The sequence below is a fragment of the Pollachius pollachius genome, assembly GCF_949987615.1.
Source record: "Pollachius pollachius genome assembly, chromosome: 1".
NCBI classification, from domain to species: Eukaryota; Metazoa; Chordata; class Actinopteri; order Gadiformes; family Gadidae; genus Pollachius; species Pollachius pollachius.
In genome coordinates, this window is record NC_136934.1 from 8,072,458 (window position 1) to 8,094,724 (window position 22,267).

Here is a 22,267-nt window from a genome sequence, read left to right on the forward strand (position 1 = left end):
TGGACCCACACACACACACACAGAACGCACACACAACCACACACACACACGCACAAACAGACAAGGCAATTATGAGGATGATTATACAAGGAAAAGGTCTTGACAAATAGAGTGCATTCACATGCACACACACACACACACACACCCACGCAGAAAGGAAAGTTGTTTCCATCTGAATCTCATTACCTCTACCTGAGTCTCACTCTGTTCTGTTTCCCTCCGCCTCTTCTCTCTCTATCCCTTTCCCCATCGTTCTCTCTCTCCTCTCTCTCTCTCTTCTCCCCTGCATATTTCCTCCCCTCATGCTCGCTCACTCTCTTATGATATGTTCTTATTCGCAACTGTGGTCCCTGCTTCCATCTTGTTTTCAGTATAAAAGGATTCCCTCTTTCCATCCCTCTCTCCTTCTCTTTTGTTTTCTATTGTCATATTTTCTAACTTGAACCCCTTTATTGTCTCCCTCCACGCTCTCCTTTTTTCTGTGTCTCTCTGTCTCTCTCCACCTATCTGTTTCTGGAACTTTCTATTAGCAGGGCTCATTTAGCTTTCCCATTTTTTGCATGGTAGCCGGGGCTCATGTTCTCCAACTCTCTCTCTTGACGTCGTGCTCTCTTTGCAGCTCTCCATTTCATCTTCCCTGTGAGGAGCACACCTGCCTTGTCTCTTCTTCCTCTTATTCCTCTATCGCTTCTTCTATCCATCTTGCTATTTCCTTTATTCCCCATCTCTCCCTGGCTCTCTTTCTCCCTCTTCATCGCTCCAATTGTCTATCGCTCTCTCTCACAACCCCTCTCCCCCTCTGTCTCTCATGCTCCCCCCAACACCCTCTATCCCTTCCTTGCCCTCTTCTCCTTTTCTATATATTTCGCTCCATTGGGTATATGCCATACAAATCTATACCTGTCTATACTTATGGACATCCATATGCATGCGTTTTTCTTCAATAATTCAGATTGGCGGTACACGAGGCTTGTATGTGTCTGATGGAGAACATACATGAAAGTGGCACGCTTCTTTAAAAGGATTAACTTCCCTGCTTTGATTACGCTGATTGGACCACTCCTATGAAGAATTTCTTCTTGCAGCAGCTATGTAAGGATTGGGAGGTTGTTGTTGTTGTCGCTGTTGTTGTTGCTGTTGTGTTCAAAGTCACGAGGACCAGGTGTTTCCGAGCATGACGAGATGTGTCACCGTGTTGAACACGTCACGCTGCGGAACATTCCGTTCTCTCACCGCCTCCTTCCCTCACTCTTCATTTCGCTCACACGGTGCATGTGCCCCCCCTAGTTCACAGTCCCCGCATCAAACCCTGGAGACACACTCCTGCCTGTTTTTACGGCTTGGTTCGAGGTTTCAAAGTCAAACTTAAGAGACTCAAACCGGTGAGCTTATGTGTGTGTGTGTGTGTGTGTGTGTGTGTGTGTGTACTTCGAAAATAGAGTAGACACAACGTGTCTTACTACATATCCACTTAGGAGAGACTTACTTTTAATCATAGCGGCTAAGTTAATTCGTCTCCATCCATACAACTGCTCGTCCATCCGTCTGTCTGTCTGTCTGTCTGTCTGTCTGTCTGTCTGTCTGTCTCTTACCCTTGAGCCAGGCAGGAAGGTCGTCGCTCTTCATGCTGTAGTGCTGCTGGCCCAGGTTCCTCAGTATGACCGCGTCCGTACCCAGGAAGTTGAAGAGTGTGGCAGAGTACAGCTCCTCATCTACAGGCAGACGACACCAGACGTTACAACTGCAGTTCTCTGTGGACTGTGTGTCTACCTGTAGTATCTTCGACAACAACAGTAATGTACACACAAACACACAAACACACACAGATACTCACCCACTATGAGTCCGGTGTGGCCCTTTGCAGGATCATAGGGGCATTTACCCCTCCCATCCTCCAGGGCGGCAGTGTCGAGTGTAAAATCGGCCGCATTCTGCATAGACACATAATAAATATAGGTAAAAATGCATGGACATAAACAAACACGTTAACAAATATACGGTGAGTAAGGACAGATTTGTTGTCAGTGGTTAGAATGTGGGAAAACTCAGCTGAAAGCTCTGTCTAAAAAAACATCCTCTCACTCACTCACTCAGACCTCCCCCCACAAACACACAGACACACACTCATACTCACACCCACACACACAAACACGCACACACACACACACACCCAGGCAAACAAATCACACACTCATTTTTCATCTGTGACACTGCAGTTGCAGCTCTAGGAATGATGTGCAACACCTCAAACTGACACCTTTCAGCAAGAGGTATGACACACCGTGTGTATGACGCACACACACAGCCATGCACACACACACAGGAACCTTAAGACAAGCACATCCTCCACAGGAATATGAACATGATAAAATAATAAATGATGAAAATAAAAGTAATAACAGTAGCCCCAGCAGTCCTACAGTCTAACAGGAACCACATTTATAATGGACATGGACAAAGGACTGGGATTCAGCAATACACAAACACACACACTTACCACATAGGTGCATTTGGGTTGGTAGGCATATGTGCCACAGGTATAAAGGTATGTACTGTTGTAGCTTTGAAGGAAGCGGATGTAGTTGAAACACTCGGTCTACAAAGAGGAGAGGAAAGGAGAAGAGAGAAGAGGAGAGAAGAGGAGAGGAGAAGGAAAAAGGGTCGAGGGAAGAGGAAAGAAGATGAGAGGAGAGGAGAGGAAAAGATTGGAGAGGAGAGGAGAGAAGAGAAGAGAAGAGGAGAGGAGAGGAGAGGAGAGGAGAGGAGAGGAGAAGAGAAGGGAGAAGAGAAGAGGAGATGAAACCAGTGAGGAGAGAAGGGGAGAGGAGAGGAGAGGAGAGGAGAGGAGAGGAGAGGAAAGGAGAGGAGAGGAGGGAAGATGACAGATTATTCAGTTATTTCGTTGTGAATTTATGGGTCGCTGTGTTCCATCTTTGTTTAAAAGCAGCTATTTATTATTTTAAGCTCATTAGACAATCCGTGAATGTGCTCTTTCCAAGTAATTTTCACCTACATTTGAATACAATCATCTCTCTATTTGCAGTACCTGCAAATTACCTGATTTGAAAGCACAAAGTGTGGCATGTGGAGTGGTTAGAAATAAACTAAACCTCACTTTCATTTGTTATCTCCTTTAACGCAGCACAACGCTCAACCAATTGTGCTGTAAGCAGAACCTCCGGTGTGTGTGTGCGCCGGGGGGCACGGGGACAAGCGGTGGGCACACACAGTCATTTAGAATCCATCAAAATGTTCTTTATATAAAATCTCATTACGTGTTGTTTTTAAACGCCTGGTGTGACTGTTCAGCGTCACCGGAGCCGTCTACGCCAGGTCTAACGAGCCATACGTCCACTTCATCCCTTCGGCTGGAACACTACTTCTATAATTGTTAATCGATGCCATACCCGGAAGAATCGTAGAGATTCACTTCCCTGACGGCGTGTGCGATAGTGTCAACTCACTTTCACTCATAAGTGATGAAACACTTTTTGGTACATCTATTGTCTGCAGTGGGAGAATGAGGGCTTTGTGAGGATCCCTGTGGAGCACTTATAACAGTGGGTTGACGTGGCTGTGATGGCGACGCGTCGGAACATTTTCAGGGGAGCCCGGGGGGATGGCAGTGGTTCCTAAGTACTGCGCCTTGATGCAAGATCAGGCCATGGAATTTGCTGGGATTTAATACATAATCCTAGCATAGGCAACGTAAAATATATAGTTGGTGCTATTTATGAAGGGGTTTATCATTGATGTATTTTCCTGTCAATGCAAGTTTCTCGCTCTTTTTATAAATATATGTTTGACAAATGATGGCATGGCCTGATTGTCAGGCAAGGAATTTGAAATTCCTTTATCCATGTCTGCTGTGTGTGAAATATATCCAACATTGCGACTAATATCAGATTATATATAACATATAAGCAACATTGTCCAGTTATTGGCAAGGGTGTCATTCTTGATAATCAATCCCTACAACTTTAAGTTGGGATGGTGGTGTGCCTTGGCCACAAAAGGCTTGCAAAACACTGTTATATACCTCTGCTTAATCCATATGTGTATTAAGCCATAAAACACAAGGAATCATCAATGCCTAGGAGAGGCAGTTTCATAGACGAGCTTTACTGCTCTTAAACGGGCAGTGAAGTCTCTTCCCACTTTAGGTGTTCTTAAAGCCTGACAGGTCGTTTCAAATACGTTGACAGAGAAAAAGCGAATGTCACTTTGTATTTATCTTTCCCACTTCCAATGTTTTTGTATTTCAGAGCCTCTTCTGCACACGTCAACTAATTACACGAATTGCAACCCCCCCAAAATAGAAGTTTTGCTAATTCCTGCTATATTTGTTGAGGTTGTTTGTCATGAAAAAACTCCACAGCACTTCTAACCAGGGTGGCTAATCACTTGAGTCTTGAGGTCATGCTGTGTGGTGTAACAGGCCATTGTACACTCTTACCTGGTTGTTCTTCCCCTTGGAGGCACATTCCTTCTTCTTGTCCTGGGGGGCTGGCCAGTCAATCTGGTGGAGGGACAGAGAGTAATGTTGCATTCACGCAGAAAGAGGGTAAACAACAACAACAACAACAACAACAACACTGTGATACTGTTACCCTGGTAACTGTGGAGACGGCGGTGGATTGGCAACACGCAAACAGATGATATGAAAGAGCATTTCATTCCCTTTAGATGCTTTCTTGATGTTGACACTTGATTTTTTCTTTGTTGTGAAAATGAATGAAACAAAGACAGAAAGAAAGAAAGAAAGAAAGAAAGCAGGAAGGAAACCAAAGGATGATAAGGGAATCGAGAGTGTGATATAAAGAGGAAAGGTAGAAGATGGATGCATTGTGAAACCCTGGTGGGTTGAACTGAAACCCTCTGACCCCACACAGACCTCAGGTGGTTCCGTCTAAACTCTTACACCCTTCATGCCCGCCAGCTGGGCCCTGGATGTATTGGAAGAGTGTGTGAGAGGCCATTTGAGAGTGTGCAATGTGTGTGCTAACATCAGTTGCTGTGACTGCGTATGCACATTGACATGTGCATTCGTGTGTAACGGATGTAATCTGCGTGTGTGTTGTGTGTCTGTGTGTGTGTGTGTGCATGTATATGTGTGTCATTACTGAGCTAAATCAGATAACAATCCCCAAAAGAGACCAGACACTCCCTCTCTCTCTCTCTGTCTGTCTGTCTCTCTCTTTGTCTCTATCTCTCTGTCTGTCTCTTTCTCTCTCTCCCTCTCTATGTCTCTCCATCCATCCACCAGCGTTTCTCTGTCTCTCAATTGTTCTCAATCTCTGACTCCCTGCGCCAGTCAATTGACTATCTGACCGCTGTAATTGTATCGAGCACAACACGCAACAATTATTGGGGGAACAAGACCAGACCAAGTCCCTGAGGAGTATGACTGCATATCTCTCTCGCCCCCTCTATCTGTCTCTGTCTCCCTCTCTCTCTTTCTCTCTCTCTCTTTATATCTGTGTTCAGCAGAATACTTATTCTAACAAGTGCTAGTGGCATGCAGCAGAGAATAAACAAGGAACACCTAAGGAAATGATCAAAAAGATGTCGTCAATAATACAACCGCGATTCAACCTCAAGAGCACTAGGTGATTTTGTTTGTCTTCTGCGTGTCTCACACTCACACACACACACACACACACACACACACACACACACACACACACACACACGCACACACACAAACACACACACTCACACACACACACACACACTCACACTCACACTCACACACAAACTCACTCTCACACACACTCACACAGACACAGAAAAGCTAACTGGTTCCAGATCTGTGAGGAAAAGCAGCATCTTGCTACATGTCTAAAGGGATGTTTGTAGGCTACCGGTGGTGAAGCTTGGCAGATGCTTCTACAATATCAGTGTCTGGGGAATGATTTGCAAAGAGGAACACACCTCAGCCAGGAAACTGTGTTCCTACTGAAACGATGAGCTCCTTGACACAGGTTCTCTGTGTGTTCCCTGCATGCTTCACGGCTGTTCTGAAGGCTGGATTGCATTCTTATGAGAGCTTCACGTCACATCTATTCTTGCCATGTCTGTGAGGGGAACTGTGGGGGGTCTTTTTATTTGTTTATATTGAGATTCAGGGGATTTCTTGGTAGGAACTATGGATTCTGGACAGTGATTGCAATCACAAACAGTTTTTCTATGATGATGTGCTGTGGAGCAGCAAACATCATCATCAGTTTGTGTGTTGAGTGCTGTATGTGCGTGTGTGCGTGCATGTGCGTGCATGAGTGTGTGTGTGTGTGTGTGTGCATGCGTGCATTTCTGTGTGTGTGTGTGTGTGTGTGTGTGTGTGTATCTGTGTTTGTGTGTGTGCGTGTGCGTCTGTGCGTGTCTGTGCTGTACCTGTGGTCGTCGTTGTCTGCTGATGTCGTTGGGGTCCAGGGCGAACAGAGCTTCCCGCGCGCCGACATACAGAACACGCTCGTGGTCCGACAGCGTGACCGTGCTGTAGTTCCACACTCCCGGTGCGCTGAACCGCGCCATGCTGTCCAGGACATCTGCAGAGACACCCACGGCACAATGTACCAATCAGCATTAATATGCACAGACGCACAGGTGAGATTCACCAATCAGCAGAGACATACCCAGACGCACAGGCTAACTTCACCAATCAGAAATACAGACAGACATACAGGCTCATTGCGCTAATCAGCATACAGAAAGACAAACAAACAGACACTAATACACAATTCATCACAGACGGACAGACAGTTACACAGACAGACAGATTGTACAGATACCAACATTCTTAGGGAAAAATAAGGGTTGGAATCGAGTTAAAAAAGAGAAATGAGATGGGAAGAGAGATGAGTCGATAGGTGGCCCCGCAGTCTGTTATTTTTATTAAAATTAAAATGAGACACAGCCGCTGCTTTGATATAAGTGTCAGATGGAGCACACACACACACACGCCCCTAAACTAGTGCTCACGCACACACTGTGCACAGACTCTTTCTTCGTGTGCAACGTTAATAAGCACAAACACACGCAGAGACAGGTGGGAAGTGGGAGTCGGTCCTGTAATAACACGAACTCTGGGCCAACAGCAGAGCAGACGCTGAGACACACACAAACACCGACAAACACACACACACACACACACACACACACACACACACACACACACACACACTCTAACGCAAGCACATGCACATACACATTCATCCAAGATCCTTCCGGGGCTCCGCCCATTGATAAAAAGTGTTATAGAGAGAGAGAGCAAACAAGAGTTATAGGATAGGAGGCAAAGGCAGGGAGAGATAGAGAGCGAGAGGTAGAGCAAGGGAGCGAGAGGAGGAACAGGAAGAGAGATGGCATGACTAAATCTGCCTGCATGTATCGTGCTCAGCATCAGCAACACCCCATCTATTCCCTCAACTCACTCATGTTTGAGGAATGTGAGAGAACCAAATGAGGGATGAGCGGCAGACGAGTCTGGCGGCTAATGTGATCTCATGAATAGAATCATATTATACATCTCTCTCTCTCCCTCTCTCCCTCTTTCTCTCTCTCTCACCCTCCCTCTCCGCCCCTCTTTTTCTCTCTCGCTCGCTCTCTCTCTCTCTCCCGCCCTCTCTACCCCTCTTTCTCTTGCTCTCTCTCCCTCTGCCCCCCTCTCTCTCTTTCTCACACTCTCACTCTCTGTCTATGACTTACTCCCTGGAAAATGAATGGTCTTCTCTCCTGCTTTATGAGTTTCTATGAACATGTGAATGTGGGTTTATGTGTGTGTGTGTGTGTGTGTGTGTGTATGTGTGTGTTTGTATGTGTGCAGGCATGTGTGAGTTTGTTGGTGTGTGTGTGTCAGTGTCAGTGTGTGCATGTGTCTGTGCACATGTGTGCGAATTTGTGTGTGTGAATATTTTCACGTGTGTGTGTGTGTTAGTTTGCATGTGTGTGTGTGTGTGTGTGTGTGTGCATGTGTGTTGAAAATAGAAGCTAGATTCCTGGAGAAGCAATGGAGGATGGTGACGGTGATTTATTACCAAGCAAAAATCCTGATCATGTGACTAGTGTGGCCTAGTTGGGAGACGGATTGAGGAGCACAATGGGGCTAAATATATGTGTGTGTGTGTGTGTGTGTGTGTGTGTGTGTGTGTGTGTGTGTGTGTGTGTGTGTGTGCGTGTGTGCGTGCACACGAGAGAGTATGTTTACCTTGAAACTTGCATAGAAAGAGACAGAGAGCAAGATAGATAGAGTAAAGAAAGAAAATAACAGAGACATATATAGAGCGAGAAAGAGAATAGAGAGAGAGAGAGAGAGAGAGAGAGAGAGAGACAGAGACATGTCTCCGGAGACCCCAGCTATTCTGAACCACCTCTGCTTTCATATCAGGGTGGTCTTTCTTCTTTTCCCTTACGGTATCCTGCTCTCTCCCTTTCCCATCTCTCACTCTCTTTCTCTCTCTGGGGGAGAGAGAGTGAGAGAGAGAGAGAGAGCGAGAGAGTGCGAGAGAGAGAGAGAGAGAGAGAGAGATAGAGAATGAGAGCGATGTGCTTCATTCTCCCTAAATCTCCCTACCTGTTTCTCTCTCCATCCATCGAGAGAGAGAGCGAGAGAGAGAGAGAGAGAGAGAGAGAGAGATGGACGGAGAGAGAGCGAGGGAGAGAGAGAGATGGGAGAGAAAGCGATGGACAGAGGGAGAGTGAGGGAGAGAAATTGAGGGAGTGTGAAGCGCATCTGTGATGTTGCACAGGGCCAAGTGAAAAAAAAAAACGTTTCTGGAACGCTTACACGCTCAATGAATTATGACGAAACACACACACACACACACACACACACAGAACATGAAATGCACAGAGCCAGGAGGCTCTGTGTATTTACACACCCACACACTCACATGCACACACACATAAAAATACATGGACATGCATAGCCATTTCTAAAATACACACAATATCACGGAAACGCATCCACCCTGACCTCCAAGGCACCCCAACGACTGCAACCAAGGCCCTCCCAGCCCTCTAGCACCCCCGAGCATCTCACTACCACCTACTACATATGTCACTGAGCTAACTACTCAGGGCCATACGCTGCTCAACCAGCATAGACAGGGACCAGTGAAGCTAGCAAGGTAGCCTAGCAGCAACAGACAGGAATAATAGGCGCATTTACCATCTGCCACCACATAGGGGCAGCTCTGAGGGGCACCCGTCTGAGTGTGTGCGTGTGTGCGTGTGTGTGTGTGTGTGTGTGTGTGTTTGTATTTAAGGTGTGTATGTGGGTGTTTGTGTCTATGTGTTCATGGTAAAAGTTTGAGAAAAAGAGTAGAGCAATGGACTTTGAGAGTCTGTGTGTACATGTATATATGTCTGTGTGTGTGTGTGTGTGTGTGTGTGTGTGTGTGTGTGTGTGTGTGTGTGTGTGTATATATGGGAACGTACTTTGTTAAATGGCAAGTTTGAAAGGAGGGTAGAAAGGTGGGAGCCGGGTAATAAATGGCCATGAGAGTTAGAGGCATTTGGGTGAGAATCCTTTTGCTGTGTCTTATGTATTCTTTGCCTTTTCCTCCATTTGTGTGCAAAAGAAAACACAACAGAGAGCAGAGCAGCACGGTATAATGAGATCACATTTAATATTTCCAGAGCTCAGCATAAATAAGAACTATGCATACGGTGTATCTATATATGTATCGCAGAGCTGAGATTCAATCACGAGCTGCAATGTGGGCCTTTTTGGGATTTTTTTTTGTAATGCACCAATTCGATAAATCAAATGAATGTCTACAGAAAATGTTGTTGCTATCGTCTGACTGGAGCAATAAAGGTCAACAGCAGGATATTCAGTTGGAGACGTGACCCACTCCCACGCTAAATCAGCACTGCAAACTAAGCCCAAATTTATTCCTCTAAACCTAGACAGGGAAAGAGAGTTCTGTTTGAGAATTTTAACTCCAAGGTCTGTATGTGTGTGTATGTATGTGTTTGTGTGTGTGTGTGTGTGTCTGTGTCTGTCTTGCTATTTGTTTGTGTGTGTGTTTGTGGTTGTATATGTGTGCAAGTGTGTGTGTGTGTGCATGACTGTGTGTGTGTTTTTTGGTCTGGCTTTTTGTTTGTGTGTGTGTCCATGAAAAGCTTCTCATCTGAAGGGATTCTAAGGTCACTGAAACGGGTGCTGAACATTTAACCCTGAACGTGGAGCCAAACCAAAGCCACACACAACCTTTCATATCCACAGTGGTGACGACCCGGCAGACCAGCTAACGACAAGGCCTTGTTCTGGTCTGGCCCTGTGATCAGCCGTATGGGCAACTGGTGGGCCTCCTCTCTCTCTCTCTCTCTCTCTCTCCCTCTCTTTCTCTCTCTCTCTCTCTCTCTCTCTCACTCCCTCTCCCTCTGTGTCTCGCTCTCCCTCCAGTAGACTGGATGTGAGGCGTGGAACGAGAGGCTGTCCTCTATAAATACTCCTGAGGCCCTCCTTATAGCTGCTAACCGCGCGGAGAGCACCACACCATGATTAAAGCCCTATTTTCAGAGCGCTTTGAAGCAGCAGCAGCACGAGGGACAGAGGGCGAGAGAGCAAGAGACAGTGTGAGAGAGGAGACAGCGAGAGGGAGAGAGAGAGAGAGAGAGTTTGGGGGGATATAGACATCATATACCACCCACGTGTGGATGCAGATTTTTCTACACAGATAAACAGTTTTTTCACACACACATTAAACCCTGACACATACACACACAAGCAGGCACGCACACACAAACACAAACGCACACAGCAGACAAATAAACACACAAACAAACGACAAACAAAATAAATGAGTGTCACCCTAACTGGGGAGCCAGGTAGCATGACAGAATGAGAGCAGTGGAAAAACAATGAGGGAGAAAGCCATGGAGAGGGAGAGAAAGAGAGGTGGCAGAAGAGACCAAGACGGAGAGAGAGAGAGAGAGAGAGAGAGAGAGAGAGAGAGAGAGAGAGAGAGAGAGAGGGAGAGAGAGAGAGAGAGGGAGAGAGAGAGAGAGAGAGGTGGAAAAAAGAACAGAGGGATCGAGGGAGGGTGAGAAGAAGATGGAAAACAGGCAAATATTATTGTCTTGGATCAAATGGCAGACTGGTGATAAAATGTGGGGAACCAGAAAAGTTAAATAAGAGAAAATAAACTGAAATAACTGTACCAGGAGATGTGGGGATGACAGCGGGAAAAAAAGAGCTGGAGGGAGGAGAGTGGGGGGGGGGGCAAGACAGATTGAATTGTGAAAAAAAAAGAGAGCGATGAATGAAGAGAGAGCGAGATGAAAGGATGAGGAGTGGGAGGAGTTCAGCAGGAGTGGTAAAAGTGGATTAACACAACAAAGTGAGCCAACGCACGGGGGTGGGTTTTTATGTGCGTGCGTTTGCGCGCGTGCGTGTGTGTGTGTTGCCGAAGAAGAGGATGAAAGCCACAAAGTCAGTGGGACGTTTCAGCTGTGACTGGTATGACCACAGCACCCAGTGCCAGGCAGCCAGAAGGACTCTAGGAAAGATCTGCTTACAGCTCACAGCTCTGGCCTGCGTCGGGGAAACATATGTAGCCCAGCGTGGCTAGCGACAATGGGCCCTGGTGGTGCTAACACGCTTAGCCGTAGCCATGTGGCTAATAGATTTAAGGTAGCTATGGGAGTCTAGGTGGCTAAGGGCTCCGTAGCATTGTGATTGCTAAAGGCTTCTATGGAGCTATTATGGGGTCAAGGGGTTCCTCCGTTGACTTGTTAAAGGCCATTTCCTGTGTAATTCAATAATTAAGGGCGGGGCACAAGCATGATTTAATTCTTAGTATTGTTTTTGAAAACTGTCTTGTCAATATAAAACAATAATAATGTAAACAAATTTTATGCAATCAGACACGAACGTGCGCTCACACACACACACACAGACACACCCACTCCATGCCAGCTGCTGTTTATCTGATATGACAACAGGGAGCGCCAAAGGTCTTGACTCCTGGTCCCGACTATTAATCCCAGCCAACCAATCAGATGAGGGTCAATGTATGAGTGACACCGGTGGCCAATGAAATCTGGCTTGATGACCCCCCCCCCCCCCCCCCCCCCCCCCCATCTCATTTACTGTTCCTCTCCATCAAGCACCCCCGCCCCGCTCCCTACTCTCTCGCTCTGCTTCCCCCTCTCTCAGCCACTCATTACGGTAATTGGGGGGTTTGGAAATATATGAGAAAAAGTGAGAGAGAGAGAGAGAGAGAGAGAGAGAGAGGGAGGGAGAGAGAGAGAGAGAGAGAGAGAGAGGTTTCACGAGGTCAAAAGACCAGCCCTTCTCCGCCCATCCTCCTTTCCTCTCTCCCTCCCCCTTTCTTTCCCTCCCCTCCTCCCCCCACCCCAGCTAAATCTCCCTCCTTCTCTATAAATCACGAGGAAGGTATTGGCTCTACCGTGCTCTTAAGTCAGAGTGGAAGGCATTTGCTGCATTGAGGCTAAGACAGAGTTCCAGACCCTCTACCCACTTACTAAACAACCCCCCCCCCCCCCTCACATCCCCTCCTCGGCCTCCTTCATCTCTCCCTCTTGTTCTCATCTGGCCTGTGAGCACAGCTGCTTCACTCTGTCATACTTTAGCCTGGTGGCGTTAGTCACAGGGGGCTGTGTTGTATGCGTGTGTGGTGAGTCTATGTGCGCGCGCGCGAGTGGGTATGTTTTATATGCATGTGTAAATCGGAGGCTCGTAAACAAAATTTTAATGAGAAAATAAGTCAAAACTCTAGAGGAGCTAGAGCTGTAGAGAGGAAGTGTGTGTGTGTGTGTGTGTATGTTTATGCTGGGTTGGGAGAGAGAGCGAGAGGGAGAGAGACAAAGACAGTGAGCGAGGGAGAGAGGGAGTCCATGACAGAGTGGTTTGGAGGGAGGAGGGAGAAGGCTCCATTTTATCTTCAGGGAGCGAGCAGCTGGTTTGTGTCATTTCAAGTGTTTGTGTAGCCGGCGACAGAACCGGGGTTCAGGGTCTGAAAATTAAATAAGCCCCTCAGACGGACCCTTCGGACCTGGATGTTTGGCTGCAGAAACACAGGGACAAGGGCCGGAGACCGAGAAGAGTTGGAAAGAAAGGTTCAGGGATGAGAAGTAGATAGTGGTGAAAACAGGATGATTACAAATAGTGTGGGTCAAAGGACAGGAAGTGGTCTTGTGATGTTTAGAGGCTGTGCCCTCTCTGGAAAAAGGGAACGCAACTTACTGAAGTGCTTATTGAATCCAATGGCTGCTCCCCACTGCAAGCCAAACAATCTCACGGATAGCAAAAGTAGAACGATTTTGTTCAATATTTACCATTCTTGTTGGAGGGAAAAGGGTGTTTGGGGAAGGTAAATTCCCCCCTCCCCCCCAACTGTGGCATTACAAATGCACTCAAACCCCCCCGGATAGAGAAGGCCAACGGTGAAATCTGCTTGCGAAACTGAAATGTCAATGCATGGCGTTCTAAAAGTGTGAACTGGAGCAGCCGGATGGAGCCGGGGTTGAGAGGGAGGCTGTGTGTTTGTGCTGCTTCCTGTGTGACCAAAACGTTGAGCCCTACATAATTGCAGGGGTGTGGCATGGGGAGGTGTGGGGGCAAGGGGGGGGGGGGGCTTGAGGCTAGGGTTGGATGTTGTTGGGGCGGAGGGTCAATATTATCTCTTCATCCATCTCTTGCCCCCCACCCCTCCCAAAAAAAACTGCCACGCCTGCACCCGAGTGCTTCAAATCCCACTGACCATACTAAACACACACACACAAACACACACACACACACAGACACACACACACACACAGACACACACACACACACACACACACACACACACACACACACACACACACACAGACAAGCGAGAAAGCACACGCGAGCACACACATGCAGGCACACACACACGCACACTTACACACACAGCGTTCCTGCCCTTTGCCTCACTGTGTCAACCCACGTCTTTCTCTCCAGCGAACTCATACTGCCTACTGATTACAGACGGGCAGACAGACAGACACGCATACACGCATACAGGCGGGCAGACAGAAAGAAAGACTGAGTGACAGACACACACGCATGCAGGCTGGCACACAGATTGAACGTTTGTGTGTGTGAGGGTGGAGGGGGGTTGGTGTTTGGTTGTCTTTCTTTTATCGCTCTCTCTCTTTCTGATTTCTCTCTTGCTCTTTTTCTGATTTCAGTCTCTCTCTCTCCCGCTCTCTCTCCCTCTCTCTCTCCCTCTCTCTCCCTCTCTCTCTCCCTCTCTCTCTGAGGGTGATTCCTATCCTTTTAAGGACAGAATTAGACGTTTGTCTCCCTCTCTCCGTCTCTCCCTCTCTCCACTCGTTCTGGTGTCTCCCATGTTTTTTCTTGTGTTCTCCTCTCCTTCCGCCCCAAAGAGCTCTGGGGGGGGGGGGGGGGTAATGGCTCTGTTGGCTCAGCTGGGGTGGTGTAGGGGGTGGGGTTGGGTAGGTAGGGGGGAGTGGAGTAGTGTAGGGGTCATGTAAGTTTGAGTGGGTAGAGGTGGTTTAGCGGTTGGGTTTGGCAGGGGTCCTCAGGGTGGGGTTTTTGTCCGGGTGGTGTTGGGTTGGTGTTATTTCAGGTTAGGGGTGAGTGGGCTAAAGGTGGGGCTGGGGTATGGTGGGCTGTGTGTCCACGAGCTGACACTGAAACTATTGACTCCCGGTCAATTGTTCCCTGTCAATTGTTTTCCATTGCCCCCTCACCCACACACACACACACACACACACACACACACACACACACACACACACACACACACACACACACACACACACACACACACACACACACACACACACCATCATTGTTTAGTATGTGTGTGTGTATGTGTGAAGAGAGAGGAAGGGACTGTTTTTTTGTCCCCAGTGCCGTCGCTGGAAATCAGAGCTCTTTGTTGAAACTGTAAAAGCATTTGAGGTTCACACGGCACAAAGGAGCAGGGGTGAGAGAGAGAGAGAGCGAGAGAGAGAGGGGAGGAGAAGAGAGGAAAGGAGTGGAGAGGGGGGGGGGAGAAGGGGAGAGGAGGGGAGGGGGTGGATAAAAGGCAGACTGGGAGAGGGATTGAATAAGATAGAGAGAGAGAAGAATCGTGAGGCAGAAAAAAAGAGAAGAGAGCTATCACAGCTGAGGTGAGGAAAATGCAGCTCATTTTTTATTTATCCCATAATTTTTATTTTCTGGCTTTTTGTTTCTCTCTTATCCCCATGGGAAGGAACAAACCCTTCCTCTGTGTGAGGTGAGGAACAAAAAAAGAAACACGCATTATTTCCCCCTACAACACTTATTATATCCCCTGAAACAGTGACGAGCGCCCCGTTTCCTAGATCTGATGTAACGCAGCGCTGGCTCACCCTGGTAGCGGACCGTCTTGCGCGGCACGGGGTTCCAGTTCAGACACAGCGCCCTCTGGGACCAGCTGACCAGCAGCACCACCACCAGGACCAGGACCTTGGGCCCGCCCACCATGGCTCCCGCGGCAAACCTCATTCGCCGAGAGACCAACGAGACACCCGGGAGTGGCCAATAGCAAAGCGTCGGTTAGGAGGGTCTGGTGACGATCAGCTGTTGACAGGAGGAGAGAAGAAAAGGGGGTCAGCTTTAGATGAAAACACAGCATTGACGTCGACGAGCTTCTGGGACTGTTGGAGGGAAAAAGTAAAAAAGGGACAACTCAAACCAATTATAGCGACCAGCCGCCTCCCCCCACGTGTCCTGCCACTGCAACACTTATTACAGCGAGACAGAGCCTTTCAAAACTAATTGGTGCCGGCGTGTCATCAGATGTCACCCCAGCACACGGGCAGAGATACACCAATGTTGTGGCAAGGACAACAAAGAGTGAGAGAGAGGGAGAGACAGAGAGTGAGAGAGAGAGAGAGAGAGAGAGAGAGAGAGAGAGAGAGAGAGAGAGAGAGAGAGAGAGAGAGAGAGAGAGAGGGAGAGAGAGAGAGAGAGAGAGAGAGAGAGAGAGAGAGAGAGAGAGAGAGAAAGAAAGAGTAGAGAGAGAGAGAACCAGTTGGACAGTCGCTGCATGAACAAGTCATCTATCAGTGAGTGTTTGGTGTGGGGGGGGAATCCAGGGCACAGAAGGACAACTGAGAGACAAAGAGAGAGACTGAGAAAGTGAGTGGTATGAGAGACAGAAACAGAGATGAAGAGGGAATGAGATACTGATATATGAGCGGGATGGAGACAAAGAGACTGAGATAATGAGGCAGGAGAGGGAGAGACAGAGATTGAGAGAGAGACTGTGTACCAATTCACATTTTTTCATTTTATTCTACTTTGTACATACATCCAAATGGATGCCCCCCATGCCATTCCCAATGCCCCTTGATTTGAATAAAATAGAGAGAGAGAAAGAGATATTGAGAGAGAGAGAGTGAGAGAGAGAGAGAAAGAGAGAGAGACAGAGAGAGGGGGGGAGAGAAAGAGAGAGAGAGAGTGTGAGAGAGAGAGAGAGAGAGAGAGAGAGAGAGAATGAAAGGTCAAGTTCCAAGGTGAAGCAGAACGATTTCCAGTCTGAGATTACACTTCCACAAACTCTACAAAGACACACGCACACATGTGCACAACTACATGTACGCACATACTGACAAGCCATCACATTTAAATTCTGTCTCTCCATCTGTAGTTTTTGTGCCCTGCACTTCCAACGGTCAGTGTTAATGTGTGTGTGTGTGTGTCTGTGTGTGTGTGTGTGTGTGTGTGTGTGTGTGTCTGTGTGTGTTTGAGAGGCTTCTCCGCTGATGCGTGCTGATTGGAGAGGGGAACCCATTGACTTTTTAAACGAGTAGAAAATGTCAGCGTTTGTATTATTTTCCTAGGTAACATAAAAAAACCCTAAATAGAGTTAAATAGCGTCTATATGCGGCACGCTTATCTCTGCCTATACCTCTCCCCCAGTGCTCTACCGCAGCCCCTCACCACGCAGACCTGGGGGTATCAAAGCCCTGCATCGACAAACACACTTTCTGTCATCCTGGCAAAGTGGAGGGGTGCATAATGCAGATTTGGAGATTGCTGTGTGAGTGTTTGTGTATTTGTTTGGCTCTGTATTTATCTGCCAGTGTAAATGCAGGTTTGTGTGTGTGTGTGGGTGTGTGATTGTGTGTGTGTGTGTGTGTCTACCTTGGTTTGTGTGTGAAATCCGGCATGTGACTGAATTCCATTCAATTTCAGAGAGCTAAATTAGACGAGGCTGCAGCAGTTGGCAAAAATGAACCTGTGTGTGTGTGTGTGTGTTTTTGTAAGTGTGTACAATGTGCGATTGCAAGGATGAATACACAATGAGCCCCTCCGCTTGCTGGTGTGGCATGCGTTTTTTCAGCGCCAGACCCCACCCCCGCGCTGGGAGACACTGACAGGAGTCGTGGGGGTTATCATCTTGATGCGTAGATAGAGAGACACAGAGGGAGGGAGAGAGAAGGAGAGAGAGATTTGAGTGCCCTTCTCAGGATCATTGACAGGGGAGGCTCGTGGAACTAAGATAGAGCCTTTGCGTTGTTGAAGCACGTTTCACACTTCAATCCACCAGTAATTCCTTTGTTTCTCCCGCGCTCTCTCTCTCTCTCTCTCTCTCTCTCTCTCTCGCTCTCTCTCTCGCTCTCTCTCTCTCTCCCTATCGTTCTTTCACAACCTCTCTTTAACTTCTTTAGTCCTCTCTCGCCCTCTTGGTTAAGAGCTAACCAGCTGGAGTGGATCCTCAAGAAGGTCAGATAAAGTGGAGCGGTGGCATGTAAACACTGGAGGCAAGGAGAGAGAGAGAGGCAGGGAGAGAGAGAGAGAGGCAGGGAAAGAGAGGCAGGGAGAGAGAGAGAGGCAGGGAGAGAGAGAGGCAGGGAGAGAGAGAGAGAGGCAGGGAGAGAGAGAGGCGGGGAGAGAGAGAGAGAGGCAGGGAGAGAGAGAGGCAGGGAGAGAGAGAGGGAATGAGAGAGAGAGGCAGGGAGAGAGAGAGGCAGGGAGAGAAAGAGAGGCAAGGAGAGAGAGAGGCAGGGAGAGAGAGAGGCAGGGAGAGAGAGAGGGGCAGGGAGAGAGAGAGCCAAGGAGAGAGAGAGAGGCAGGGAGAGAGAGGCAGAGAGAGAGGCATAGAGGTTCTGTTTTTTGTCGGTTTCTCAGAAGGGCCATCTCTTTACTGTCTTTTTCTGTCCTTCTGTCCTTTTGTCCTCTCTACCTTCCCGTCATTCTATCTGTTTCTTCCACCCCCACCCCCTCTCTCTCCACACTTCCATTTCCTTACCTCTCCTACTCTTTCGGTTCCACTCTTGTCCTCTGTCCGAAGACACTTTGATGACCTCTCTCTCTCTCTCTCTCTCCCTCTCTCTCTCTCTCTCTTTCTCTCGACCGATGTCTCAGGAGGCTGCTTGAGGTTTCAGATGTCTGTAGCATCGCGCCGCATAGGCGTATCATCCCGCTAAATAGCGGTGTTGTTGCGGCTACTTCGCTAATGAGCCAGGACTCTTGCAGCCCTGTAATGTTAGCCAAGCTCCCACGATAGGGATCTCATTAAGAGACACGCACACGCACTAGAAATAGGCCACATGTACAGATTATGCTAGGTAGAGACTTCCAGAGTGCTTGTGTGTGTGTGTCTGTGTGTGTGTGTGTACATAAGTGTGCGTGTGTGAATCCAGAATAGAGCCCAGGGCCCAAAGGGAAAATTGTGTTTCTTTTCAATTTAGCTAATTTTCACCATGAATGTTTAATGATTTAAAAGGGAAATAAAATTATGAGAAAGTGCATTGCGAGAGCAATGCCTTTCCATAGCGGTCCTTTATGTGACAATTCTTCGGTCGTACTATAGGCTGTAACGCCAAAACACACACACCTAAATACACAAATCTTGGCTGTGTGTGTGTTTGTGTGTGTGTGTGTGTGCGGTAAGGGAAGACCTGTGTGATTTGAAAGCTCAGCCAATAGTCCAGCTGATTGGCCAGCTGATCTTCATCGCATCCTTTTGACCTTAGAGCCCTCGTGGTCTAAAGAGCTTGGAAACCCCTTCCCCCTCACTTCCCCATCCTGGATGGACGGTACGCATACGAACAAAAGGACAAATCACCGTCAACCCCCCCCCCCCGCCATTCACACACACACACACACACACACACACACATACACCCCTGATCTCACCCCGCCCTGCAAAACAAACACTTCCTCAACTTCCCCTCTCCATCTTCCTGCACCACCCCCCATCTCTTTTGCAGTCTACAGAGGAGGGGGGGGGGGCGAGGGAATTGCAACGACCAAATTAGTTAGTTACAAATAAACAAAACTTGTATAAAGTATGTACATGGAGTGTGTATGGGGCATATCTAAACTAGTCTAAAACGAATCCAAGGGATACAATGCTTGTTTTTGTTTTCTTTAGAGAGCTTGAGAAAAACAAACTGAAGGTGATGACGATGACGGTTACCAGGCTTAAGGTTGCACACAAACCAGACACAGAAACACACGCACACACACATTTCATTATTTAGTATTTAAAAGTGTTTTTATGATTACTGCTATTCTCGCTACACTACATTGCTCAACTGCTTTGGCATCGTCGTACAGTGATGCCAATAAAGCTTTTAAAATTAAATTGAATTGAGTCGAGAAAAAACCCCGAACTCTCCAGCCATCTGTGCCTTCCTCGGGCGGGCAGCACAGGAAGGGGTGTGATGCTAACATCTGAGAGCAGAACTCTGCCCCCGAAATGCCCTCCAATCACTCCTTAGAGGAGGCAGGGGGAACAAACGGTCCCAGATAAAGAATGAAAAAGACTATATTCCGTCACAAGGGAGGGCTGTGATTAAGATCTTGAGAGCTGCCATGCTAAGCTGCGAGGGCATGAAACTTCAGCCATGCGGTGGGTCTCGCACATTATCTTTTTCCTGCGGATCGGCTGGGCGATGCATCATGGGGTGAATTCACTCGGTACCTAGCCAGCCTTGTGGCTGGGATGAAGAGAGATTGGGGCCTTAAGTGGAAAGGTATCATTTTACATCGCATTAATTTGATTCAGTGTGGACCGGAGGAAACCCAATTATACACACAGGGCGACAGCTTGAGATGGGAAACACACACACACACACACACACACACACACAAACACACACACTGACACGACACAAACCAAGCAAGACACACCGCTAATCCGCAGCACACATATACACTCAACACACCATACTAAAACACACACACACACACACACACACACACACACACACACACACACACACACACACACACACACACACGCACACACACAACACACACATTCAATCTGCCTCAACATGCCAGACCACCAGAACAGGAAGAAGAGGGGTCATGACCTCCCACTCTGCACTGCCCTAGGCGCAACACACAACACACAAACATACACACATATACACACACACACATTAGCACCATTAAGCCCACCTGTCTTTCGTTGGATTAAAGGTTGAGTTGTGTGTGTGTGTGTGTGTGTGTGTGTGTGTGTGTGTGTGTGTGTGTGTGTGTGTCTGTGTGTGTGTGGGTGTGTGTGTGTATATGAGTGTATTTGGGTCTGTTTGTGTGTTGGGGGTTTAGATGTTATTTGTAGGATTTTAGTGTTTGGAAGAGTCTGCAATCACCTGATAACATTACATGTTGCATGCAGTGGTAAACTGTCATATGTCTGCCTCTTTGCTAGAATGCGAGCGAGAGAGCACGCGAGAGAGAGGACAGACGGAAAGAGTGGGGGAGAGAGATTGTGTATAGAATATTGTGTGGGAGATGTTCCAATAGATTATGCGTGTATGTGCCTGTGTGTTTGCGTGTGTGTGTTTATGTGTTTTGTGTGCGCACAGATGAAAGACTGATAATCAAAGAGTGGTTTGATCAGCTGCACGCTGTACAAATCTACGTGTGTGTGTGTGTGTGTGTGTGTGTGTGTGTGTGCGTGCGGGCGCGAGTGTTTGTGTGTGCATGCTTGTTGGTGTTCATCCAAGATGGCGTCAGGAGATAAACGCATAAAAAAGCGGTAGGTTCGGGTGTATATGTGAGATTGCCATCAGAACAGATTTACCATGGGCTGCACGTATCTGCAATGCAGTTGGCTAACGGACCGCTCGCATGTCAAGCCCCTCCCTCTCCGAGTCAATACCGTTTACCTTCCCCTCACCCTGCAGTTTAGCTGTTTCCCCGCCCTGTCAACAGCCCTCAAACTACCTCTCACTACCGCTCACACAGAAGCAGATTCGACTACTACGGCATTGACACTCAACAACCTATTTCCACTGTGATGGAAACTGTCAACCACCTAACACTGGAGCAACTCACAAAGAGACACGCACTAATAGACATGCACTGATAGACACACGCTGTAACAGGCGTATGCCAACAGACAGACACAAACAGACACACGCTGCCAGGCACGCGCAAACCGACACACGCTCAAAGACACACACTTATGGCGTGCTACTGAATGATCCACTCTATCACTAGTGGTCCCTAGCCCCACCTCAGAGATCCCCCAAGGAAGATCCAGTGGGCCTTTGATTATAAAAATGTATGCTGTCGTTGTCCCCAGTTGGCTCCCCAAGACGCCACACAAGCAACTGACACACACACACACACACACACAGACACACACACACACACACACACACACACACACATACACACACACACACACACACAAACACAGACACACACAGACACACACACACACACAGACACACACACACACACACACAGACACACACACACACACACACATACACACACACACACACACACACACACACACACTTCTAAAAACAACACAACTGTTGGTCATCTTTGTCACGCTCCAGGTCCCTTGAGTGGCACCAACATCCCTGGACCCCACCACACACACCGACACACATATAAACACACACACACACAAACACAAACACACAACCTCATACATATCTACACACATATATATACAATATACACACATGCACTCACATACATACCGGCATACACTTGTATATGCATGCACTCACATAAACAAAAATGCACATGCACCTGCATTCACTCTCTCTCCCACACACACCTACACCCACACACACACACACCTGACTGCTAATCAGCCGCTGCTTCATTAACAGCCTTTAGCCGCAGAGTCACGGAGAAGGTACACCTCCTATTGATGTTGTTTATCCGTGTTGTTTTTTATTGCTGTAGTTATGGCATTTATTACCGGTTGTTAAGGTTGGACGTAATGACATTCAATTAAATGGCCTGAGCAACTCACACTTGGACAGATGTTGTGCAAATAAAGCACAT

The 22,267-nt window shown here is 47.7% G+C and overlaps 1 protein-coding gene across 1 annotated transcript in view; it reads right to left on the bottom strand.

The window, feature by feature from the left end:
• The window catches only part of sema4c (sema domain, immunoglobulin domain (Ig), transmembrane domain (TM) and short cytoplasmic domain, (semaphorin) 4C), a 65,940-nt gene that overhangs the window by 16,650 nt on the left and 27,023 nt on the right, over positions 1–22,267 (bottom strand). The window contains exons 2-7 of the mRNA XM_079747945.1: positions 15,361–15,571; positions 6,394–6,548; positions 4,457–4,519; positions 2,498–2,596; positions 1,835–1,931; positions 1,593–1,712 (exon numbers count right to left, since the gene is read on the bottom strand). Of these exons, the coding sequence (XP_079604071.1) occupies positions 1,593–1,712; positions 1,835–1,931; positions 2,498–2,596; positions 4,457–4,519; positions 6,394–6,548; positions 15,361–15,496 (670 nt within the window). The 5' untranslated portion in view covers positions 15,497–15,571. The remainder of the gene's footprint in view (positions 1–1,592; positions 1,713–1,834; positions 1,932–2,497; positions 2,597–4,456; positions 4,520–6,393; positions 6,549–15,360; positions 15,572–22,267) is intronic.